This window comes from Nanorana parkeri, unplaced genomic scaffold, assembly GCF_000935625.1.
Source record: "Nanorana parkeri isolate BGI_ZX_2015 unplaced genomic scaffold, ASM93562v1 scaffold1727, whole genome shotgun sequence".
NCBI lineage: Eukaryota > Metazoa > Chordata > Amphibia > Anura > Dicroglossidae > Nanorana > Nanorana parkeri.
This window is the reverse complement of record NW_017307995.1, coordinates 243,278-254,133: the sequence shown is the minus strand read 5'-3', so window position 1 is coordinate 254,133 and position 10,856 is coordinate 243,278. Positions and strand designations below refer to the sequence as shown.

Genomic DNA, 10,856 nt, shown 5'->3' with positions numbered 1-10,856 from the left:
CCTGCCACTCCCCCCTTCTCCATGGTTCGCCCCCCCCTTCCTCCAAAGTCCTCTATACCCCCGACCCTCCCTACCCCAGTCGCCCTCTTCCCGCCATGGTTTTCTGGCTCTTGTGGGGGACCCGGGACCACGCAATAATTTCAGGATGGGGAGCAAATCGGAGAATGTCCGTTTTCTGATCTGCTCTGTGATCAGTGACACGTGCTGTGATCGGCATTTCCTGAGTCCGCTGTCACATGTGTAGCTGTACAGCTCCGCCATTTTTTTCTGGCTCTTGTGGGGGACCCGGGACCACGCAATAATTTCAGGATGGGGAGCAAATCGGAGAATGTCCGTTTTCTGATCTGCTCTGTGATCAGTGACACGTGCTGTGATCGGCATTTCCTGAGTCAGCTGTCACATGTGTAGCTGTACAGCAGATTCAGCAGAATGCTGTGCTGGATTTTCTGTACTGGAGGGTGAGCTCATAAAGAGAGCCTGTCACCTCCAAAATATATCGCATAAGGGCTTGTTAACCTGTGTGTGTGATATCAATAAAGTTAGGTGAAACAAAAATAAAAGAAAGTGATAAATACAAAATAATAAAATAAAAAGGTTAAAAAATGTAAAGTGATTAAAAAGGTAATAAAAATAATAAAATACAAATTATAAACTAAAGATTTAAAAAGGTAAAAAGTAATAAAATAAAATAACCTGCCCCACCCACCATCTGCATGTGAATAAATGCATGTGTAGGGCATTGTGTGTGAGTGCTGCTCGCTCCCATTCCACCATGTGCCATATTGTGGTAGCCATCCTTTTTGGTAAAATAGAATTACCTGCTTAAATCTGGCCAACCCGCCCCCCCATACTTACCTTTTGGTGAACGGTCCTTCCCCATCGCCGGTACAGGTGCGCTATCTGTACCCAATACTGCCGTCCAGTGCAACCCTACGGATTTTGAATTTCACTCGCAAATTGCGAGAGCTCATTGGTCAGTTCGGTCAGGTGACCACGCTGACCAATGAGAAGCATTTATTGGCACGGTTAAAATATTTTTTTGTATCAGGATAAGTAGATTGTCATAAAGGACAAGTAGATTGGGCCCCCACTTTAGTCCTTGGACGAGTAATATTAAAGAAGATTTCCACACCCAAATCCAAAGTTACTAAGGGCCATGCCGAGGGTGAATAAAATCGGGAGCCTGGACATGAAGAAGAAAGAAAAATGAGCCCTGCCGCTTGCCGTGGTACAGTGCTCAGGCCCACTAATTATTATATGACAGTCCTGGTGTGAGGGCACTACAAGTCTCAGCAGTCCCTGTCCATTATATGACAGTCCTGTGTGTGTATTTTTTTTTTGCTGGTGATTTAATGCACACTAAAAAATTTGTTAGCAACAAATTTCGTTTCTAACAACATTTTTTGTTTACATCTTGCTGCTGCCCGGCGGCTAGATTCTGCGATCAGCAGCAGAATGTAAACAATGGAGAGCAATAGCCAGCCTGTTATTGGCTATTTCAAATTGCAATAGCCAATAGCAGGCTGGTTATTGAGCAGAGGAGTAGACCTGAGAGAGAACTTTCTCTCTCAGTTCTGCACATGTGGGCGAGGTTTCAATAGCCAGTTTGCTATTGGCTATTACAATTTGTAATAGCCAATAGCAGGCTTTCTATTGTACCTGCCTACTGAGCACAGGAGAGAAAAGCGTGTCCTAACCTAGCGCAATAAATGGATGGCAAGGGAAACAATGTTTGAATGGAAACAATGTTGCACTCGCATGGTTACAGTGTTGTTAAACTGTGATACATAGCCGTCAGAAGCAATCTGTGGTGGCTGGTCCAGGGGGCCATGGGAATGGTTGCTGGAGAGTTACTATTAACTCTCAAGCACCTACCGATCCCTGTGGGTGCTGAATAACTGGGAGTTTACTGTATCTATTTTAAAAAATATATTATTTTAGTTCATTAAAAATGTAAAGTGGATTTAGAGCAGTTTACACCAACCGTTTATAAATCAACCTTCCTAACCGTATGCATTATATATATATATTTTTCAGGTATGAAGAGCTTGATTGTGATCCCAGTGTACTTAAAGCCAAAGGAGATTATATCACTGAAGACATCTACCCAGTTCATACCATAATAGATAATAAAAATGGGATCCAAGGCTCGTGCCGTTTTTTTAAGGAGCGAGTTTCAGTTGCAGAGCACCTAAGAAAACACCCAATCACATGTGAAGATGCAGTTGCTAAGTGAGTATGATGTATTATATTTTCTAAGACAGAAGATACTCTTATCTGTATCTGTGATACTCCAGATGTTCATTACACAGTTTTGTAAATCACATGTTTTGGTGTCTTTTCCTAATTGTTTTACAAAGAGCTGTGCAAACTGTTTGCACTATATAAATACCATACAATAATTATTAAATTAAAAAAAGAAGCATCTTGAGGCATAGTGTATTAACCACACATTAAACTGTCAATTATCCAGTCTTCATTTATAGTTATCCTGTCTACTATCGGGTATAAAGTGCAGGTTGATAGAGGTGCTAGGACATACCCGCAGCAACTATTTTATTATTGCCCCCAGTGCTTCCAACAGCCAGGCCGTTCTGAGTCCGCAAAGTTCCAGCACTTCCCTGTTCAGAGCTTGCATAACACCTCCCAACTCCAAATTGCTATTAGCAGTCTATCATAGTAATGGGCTAGTAGGGGGGGCTTTATCTGTAGGTCTTTGCAGGCACTTAGACATGACCATGGATTGCGTTTTGATTGCGCATTATAATGGATTGCCCTTTTACATTTTTTTTTTTTTTACTAGGGAATTAGTTGGGGTGAGGGAAAGAGAGTAAATGGCCAAAAACTACGATTGTGCTACGCATGTTTGGTATCGCCGCACACGCCAGAGTGAGATCAATAAATCTAGGGCCAATATGTTGTGGAAATTTTACTAGGATGTGTTTTTAGTATATTGTAATATTGTAATCTTGTCTCTCAGTGTCCGGATTTCTGGGCCATGCTCGATTGGCGCGTGACCCGGATTTAAATAGACACTGGGGTTAAACCATTGGAGTAGATATCTTAAGCGTGGCGGAGCAGTGTTTTCTTCGCAAGTGTGTGGACGCCAAGCTAGGGCCCCTGCGCAAAACGCGGATTTATTGGTTTGGCGTGTATACAATTTGCTTTGAGGACATATTATTATTTAAGATACATATCTGCCTTTATGAAAGGAACGTGCGTTCGTATTTCTGATGCGTCTGATCAGCGCGCTGGAGGTAGTATGGCATTGTCCCTGCAGATAAGCACGCATTCATAGGAATCATAGTAACGTTATTGGGCATTGCTCACTGAGCAGTGCTGGATGAGGTTCGCTCAAGTGGTAATGGGAGATTGTGTTTGTGGGTCTGGAAAGATGGCGGCTAGGAAAAACGTGCGGCTGTGCACACGGGTCTATTGGCTATGCACACCGCTTCTACTATGATACAGACATACACTCCCTTTTCTTTTGTGTGCATGTGCTTTGTTGACTGGCTATGATATGTTGAGGTATTGAGGAAGTGATGTTGGTTGTTGACATCACTTCCTGGTTTCCTGTTTGTGACATCACTTCCTGTTGGACAGCTATAAAAATAAACAAATACCTGTGCTGAGCTCTAAGAACCGAACCACAGAACGAGCAGCATGAAAACATGGGATACCTCCAGTCCTTGCACAAAAGAGCTTAATACAACTGTGCTTTTAAGCACGGGGGAAATTCTTTGTGTTTGGTTTGTATGGATTGTGTGCGTTGAACCAAGCGAATCTCCATAACAAATATTTATGCGTATCTCTAAACTGATGACCTGTAGGGGCTTTTAAAATGTCGTCTATGGACTTTTTTTCCCTGATGTTCATGTCCCGTGCCTAGGTTTCACATTCTTTGCTCTGAGCTATCTTCAGGCTAGACCTACTCTCTTTAGAATTCGTCCTCTTAAGTGTCTATCCCTTAGTTTTTAAATCTCAGTCAGGAAACTTTCTGTGCCTCTCTTGAACAGTTCTATAAGGTTCATTACAACAGCTCATAGGATTTCTGATTTTCAAGCTTTCTCCGTCGAGGAGCTTTCTTTTTGTACTTTATCAGGTTGTGCTTTGAGTAGATCATTCCGTTCTTCCCAAAGTCTCCTGGTATTCCACAAATCACAGCATGTGGTGTCTGCTTAAATCCTTCGACTGTCATGATCAGGAAGTATTCATCAGATATTCATAGATGTCTTATTCATTCTCTTAATGCCCAAATATTAGAGAAAGTACAGTAATCCTTTAGTCGTAGTTCTAGTGGCTTCACAAAAGCAAGGGTGCTTCCAGGTCTTCTATAACATGCAAGTTCAGAATAACCTTCTCTTAGGCTTATGCAATAGTAAAGCAGAACCTTCTTTGCTTTAAACCCACTCACCTGGATCCGTTTCTGCTTTCTATGTTGAGAACTCTAGGGTTAATACATTTATCAGATCCATAGAAGAAGCCACCTTGTCCTCCTAGCGCACAATACACATTATTGAGTTAATGTTCTTTCCAGCCAGGATCCAATTTTTATTTGCTAGTTCCTCCAGGTTTGTATGTTTTTTATCCACTCAGGTAGTGCTGTCCTGCAAGATGACTGAAAAAAGTTTTTCAAGAATATTTCAGCACATCGTTAGTGTTCCTTCCCTTTTTTTTTTGTCATTCTTTTTTTGCAATGACCTCTAAGAGGGAGTTATTTTTAGCCTCACTATAGCATATTTTTTCCTAGATGGGCCAAGCTATTTCTCAGGTACTGCTGACTTGGAAAATCTCAGGAAATGTGTATCAGGTAACTAATGTTGTTGTTGTTTTTTTTAGATCCTATGATGCTGTTATCTTGAGTGTAAAGATGAAGACATATTTTAGTAAAAGTATGTTTAAATTCTGAAAATTTTACATTACAATATTATGATGGGTTTAACTTGTTTTTCAGATGGCGAGAGAAACTTGTGATTGTTGCTTCTCAGACTTTGCGGTTTCGGGCTTTGATAGGATGGGATGGTGATCCTTCATTAAAGTTACCAGATTGTTCATACTGCTTGCTTGAGAAAATTGGAAGATCACGCTGGCAAGGAGAAATTCAGAGGGACCTGCAGGGAGACTTCAAGTATGTCCATTTTTTTTCTTTTATTATTGTTTCAGTTTGTTAAAGGGAAACTCTGTGTTAATAAAATTAAAATTAAAAATTGTTAAGTTTAGTTACTTTTTAAATTACTTTTATTTATCGTTGTTTTTTCTAATATGTGCAAACTCGCATTTAAAAACTCCCAAATATTTATTTAATTTGTTTTTTAAATATCATAAGACAGGCTCAATTGGTATTGGCAGTAGTTAACCATTTATGAGACAAGGACACCAAGTAAACAGTCCAAGCCGGTTTGTCCTGCACTTTTATGCTGCAAGGCAGCAAACAAAGAGGATTAATGTAGGAGTGCTTTGTACAGCAGTTTGTAGCATAAAACATCTGTTCGTACGAGCCACAGACTAACAGGATGCTCCCTTTTGGCTTCTACAAAACCCTCAGCATATTTAGCATTCTGTCAGTAATCGGCCTTTCACCCAGCAGCAGGCTGTCAAATAGCAGAGAGAGGAGAGAGCACCTTCAGCCTCAGTCAGATCTGAGGAAACAAAATGTTTTCTCCATAAGAGACCCAAATCCTGTTGCCCCTCTTCATGTGTAGGAGAAAAACCTAGGTAATACACATACACCGACCCAACCCTGAAAGCCCAGGGCCTTACATACCCTTCCTCTGTTCAGATGTGGGAAAGAGCATGTTTTGCCAACATACAGTGGACATGTGACACTCTATCAGCAAACCTTTGCTTGGTTGCTGGCAATATTTTCTGTGCATCTTCTAAAATGGGTTTCCTCTCAGGTACCCAATAATGTTTTAACTTTACTTTGATATGCCTTTCACTGGTGATATTTTAGGATTGTTTTCTGCTCCAAGAGCCTCCTGGCCCTTTTCATCCAGCAGAAGACTCTGGCATAGCAGAGAGAGAACCCTGAGCATCAGTCAGCTCACATACATAAAGGCCAGTGCACAGATTAGACTAATAAGGTGGTCTGGCAACCAGGTAAGATAAGGGGCTAGATATTGAGACTTATTCCCACCCAAAGCTCTACAAAGCCTCCAAGGTCCAGGGCCCAGAAAATAACTTAAGATCTGAAAAAATAAAGTTATGTGTGTGTGTGTATATATATATATATATATATATCTCTAGATATATCTCTAGATATATCTCTTATATATATATATATATATATATATGATTTTGTTTTTCAGGGTGGACGCTGGGAAAATCCATTATATTCGACAAGTGCTTGATAGGAAAGACCTCTTAACAATGCAGACACATGTTATCAAGCTACCCAGTGGAGCTCAGCAGCATTCTTTACTTCTCCTTCTGAAGCGCTTTCATGTTGACAGGTTTAGTACCACATACTCCAAATGCAAATTGGTATTTTTTTTTTTTTATATTGTTCACCAGGGCTTTAAGAACATCATTGGTACTCTAATGGTCGGCTCATATCCACAGCGAGTGATCGGAAGCTGGTTTACTTAACATGTGATGTGTGTGTGTGTTTTTTTGTTTTTTTAATTTATATTAGATGTAGCTTGGGAAATGTATACAACCTATTCTATCATAGGAATGGGCAAGAAATTGAACTATTAAGCATTTCTGTAATGTACACTCTGTCATGCACACTCCTATTCCCATACATGGGTGCTTAAATCAACTTTTTCCTTAGAATAAAAATTGTCAAAAGTGCACCTGCAAAGAAGACATTAGTTAATACTTGCCTCTCTCACACCATTGATCATTCCGGTAGTGAAGTGATTCTGCTGCTTAAATCAATGTCAGAATCCAACACTTCCGGGAATGTCAAATCTCTGGACGCAATAGTGATGTAGGCGGCAGCAGATTGAAACATGGAGTGCAGTGAGTGTTGGATATTGAATATTTATCAGGCAGCATTATCTCTTTCTTGCAGCAAAGATCAGTGGCATGTGCGGAGAGGAAGTTGTAAACATTTACAATCTCCTTTGCACTTTTTCAAAGTCTTTATTTGTAATATGACATGTTCAAAAACGTTGGAGTTTTCGCTTAATAGAAGCTAAAGTTAGAAACTTCCTATCTTTTCATTGGGTTGTATCTTGTATAACATATACAATTTTTTTTTTTCCTAGGAAAAATAAGTATGATACACTTGCAGAGAGGGTTTCTTTAGTGTTAAGTGAACGTGCGAATCGCATAGAAACTCTGGTTAACCTTCGGGAAGAAATGGTAATGTCTCTTTTCTTTCTACTATGGCATTTGAGCAATTTGTAGGCAGACACCAAGTTAGGTAATCTGAACAAACACAACAAAATGCAATAACTCTGTTTCCGGTGGGAGGAGCCTATCTCTCTAATGCTGTCCTGGAAGGTTCCTAGAAACAGAGTTACCAGGTACGTAACTCCAATTTTTATTTTAATGAGTTACCACATAAATTATGTATCACAAGATATTTAGTTATAAAGGAAATGTTTTACATTTAAAATATTAAGGTAACTTTTTTTATAATATTTTAGGTATTTTTTTTTTCTTTTTTCCCCCCTTTTTAAGGGTTTACCTGAACGACTCTTTAAAAGACTGTATTATTATATGGCTGCTGCAGGAATTGTGAAAATAATTTCTTTGCCATTACAAGAGATTCAGCCACTTACTGAGCATTGCAAAACTAAGAGAGGTATGTCTGGCAAGGATTGTTTGATATTAATAATTGTGCATTTCTACTCCACTGTTCACCAGAGCCAAAGATTTCTCGTCTGGGAAACCTTAAGCTCCCCTCTGATGATTCTCATCTACAGATGGTAATAACCAGAACTCTATACCTGGCCACCAAAACTATTGCACAGCACTGGCTATCCCCACCCTCTATCACACACTTTTAAATAGAAAAGGTGAATTATATCCTGCACTTAACCTATGCAAGTAGAAGTAGCCACCAAAAATTTCAGATCTGGCATGGGTGTCTGAGCGACTCTACACTTACAGCCCCTATTAGTCCTGAACAGACTCTTCGGACATCCTGGTCATTAGGACAGATAGCGTATATGCACCCCTTCCACGTACCAGGTATTCCATTTGTATTAAATATTTGATCCACTGAGCACAATTAGCTTTTTAATAATAATACAATCCTTTATTGCATGTATGTCTCACATACAACTGGCATTACATTATTATTCATTGTAACAAGTGGATTCTTTTATTCTTCTTGTGCTGTTTTATTTTGTACGAAACTTATAAAATTTGAAGAACTTTGTTCTTCTTTAATAAAGATACCAATACCATGATAATAAAAAGAGGTATGTCTTGGTGTTGGTATTTATTAAATACATGCAATAATACATTAATTACATGCATAAAGGCCAGCTTGAATAAATAATTAAACCTGGCTAAATAATTTTCTCTACCAGAAGGAGCTAGTTCAAGCCCGTTTTAAAAATAAAATCTGGAAGTATTCCTTAATGCACAGAATATTACTGGATATTGAGCTCTTATAGGCATATTAAAGTGTCATTAAACCCTCAGATTTTTTAACATAAACCAATACTGTAATGTGTGCCTTACTGTAATCCATGGTAGTTTCCCTTCTCTTTGCTGCTCTTCCTTTTAAATCCTCATGTCTTCTCATGCTTGGGGAGAACTTCCCTTTGCAGCTGAGTGCCTCTTCCTGTAGTGCTGGCTCATGTTGTGAACCTACACACAGACACCATGTATCCATTTCAGAGACAAGGCAGTCTGCTGCAAAACAGAAGTTCTGCAGAGCATGAGAAGAGATACGGATTTAAAAGGAAGAGCAGCAAAGAAAAGGGAAACAACCATGGATTACAGTATTGTTTTATGTTAACAAAATTTGAGGGTTTAATGTCACTTTAAGCACCAGAGATTGTTGATCCAGGAAATATCCAATTGCCTTATGGGATCAGGAAGGAATTTTTCCCCCCTTTTGGAGCAAATTGAACTATGCATATAGGAGCTTTTTGGCCTTCCTACTCCTTCTTCTGGCATAGCGTTCTGTTTCAGGGTTTTTTCTTTCTTTTTTTTTTTTCATCTGTTATCTGATCTTGGTCTGTCACTGAGTTGGCGTGGCCGCTTTGGTTAATAGTAAGCCTAAAGGTGCCCATATGCTGCGCAATTCCCGTACGCGAATCGCGGGAAATCCCGTGATCGTAGGTTGTCTTGCGATGGTCGTAAGGTGTATGGGCACCTTTAGTGGTAAGGGGCAGGACCACACTCTTGTATTAGATAACTGGTTCAATATTTGTGTACCAGAAATGGGGCTCTTGTGGCGCTGAATAGGCAAACAGACCTTGGGGGTGAATTTTTTTTTTTTTTCTTCAACTGGAAATTTTTATTACGTTTTGGAATAAATAAAATAATGTACTACACAAAAATAAAATAAAAACAGGGCATAAGAAGCGAAATACACAAATTATAAAGGTTTCTTAATAAAGGCACATGTATTAGCACGCATAAAGCACTTGGGGTCATTTTTACTAAATAGTGGATATTACTATCTTCTCTCTTGTTATGTATCACTGCACTACGCACACCGCAGCCCATCTCAGTTATAAAAATCGAACTGCAATATGTAGCCGGTGAATCCCCATGAAGCTCTCTGCTCAAAAGGACAGAAAACTCTGTGATTGGCGGAGCTCAGATCATGTGACTTGTAAATGTAGATGCAAGCTTTGCCATTTGAAATGTATTTAGGATTGCATTAGCAATTCGTGGATTAATTTCACTTATTGACTAGAATGTCTTTTTTTTTGTATACTTGACATATATGTTAACAGTTTTTCTTCTGAACTAGGTACCGATATAATGGTTCGTTGTGTGAAGCTGATAAAGGAATATAAAAGAAAGGAAAATGATGACGATGAGGATGATGATTTGAAAACTGCATCAGTTCCTATTGACATAATATATGAGAAGGACATGTTAACACAAACCTATGAGCTGAGTATGTGTTTTTCCCTTTGAATCTACTCCTAAATGTATTTGAGCTTTATATAATTTTAAAACAGAACTAAAGTCCACCTGTACTCACTTTCCTCTAGCAATGCAATGTCTGTGAGCTCCCTCACCAGCACCAATATCTTCTCGGATCTTCTTTCAGTTTAGCATGTTTGGCCAACCTGGGATGATGTAACTCCTACGCGTGCACAAGGGAGTAATTTCATCCTGGTACCAACGCATGCAGAGAATGTAGGCTGAGCTGTGCACACAGTGCTTCGTTTTGGACTTTTACATCAGTGTAATACACTAGTGTGTGTGTATATACATATTTATTTATAAAGCAAGAAAACAGGAAGGTCCGGGCACTCACAGGTATTTGAAAAAGCATAAATAATCCAAGGCGTTATTCACTGACGTTTCAGTGGGTTACAGCCTCGATAAACTCCTTGTGAAAGGTGGGCTGTGACCCATGAAAATGTTGGTGAATAAGGCCTTGGATTATTTATGCTCTTTCAAATACATGTTAGTGCCCTTACCTTCACATTTATTTGCTAGATATCCCTTATACCAGCCTTTCTCAATCAGTATGGTGGGTACATTGGGGTGCCATCTGGCTTCTTCAGCGGTGCCGTGATGCATCTTTATTTGTTTCCATGGTGCAGACGGGCTGGCCGCCAGTACCATAGAAATGCTTGTTACCAATGCAGTGCAGGCTAAATCCATGCAGAGGACAGGATTTTGCTCTTTCCAAACCTGCCCCACCATCATACTGCTGTGCTCTGATGTCAAGGGACGGAATGAGGAATGCTGTGCACCAAGAG

At 39.6% G+C, this 10,856-nt stretch overlaps 1 protein-coding gene across 1 annotated transcript in view; it reads left to right on the top strand.

Annotated features, from left to right (window-relative positions):
- The window catches only part of GTF3C1 (general transcription factor IIIC subunit 1), a 102,349-nt gene that overhangs the window by 5,005 nt on the left and 86,488 nt on the right, over positions 1-10,856 (top strand). Inside the window, exons 2-7 of the mRNA XM_018571292.1 lie at positions 2,038-2,232; positions 4,955-5,128; positions 6,309-6,452; positions 7,215-7,311; positions 7,633-7,756; positions 9,890-10,039. Of these exons, the coding sequence (XP_018426794.1) occupies positions 2,038-2,232; positions 4,955-5,128; positions 6,309-6,452; positions 7,215-7,311; positions 7,633-7,756; positions 9,890-10,039 (884 nt within the window). The remainder of the gene's footprint in view (positions 1-2,037; positions 2,233-4,954; positions 5,129-6,308; positions 6,453-7,214; positions 7,312-7,632; positions 7,757-9,889; positions 10,040-10,856) is intronic.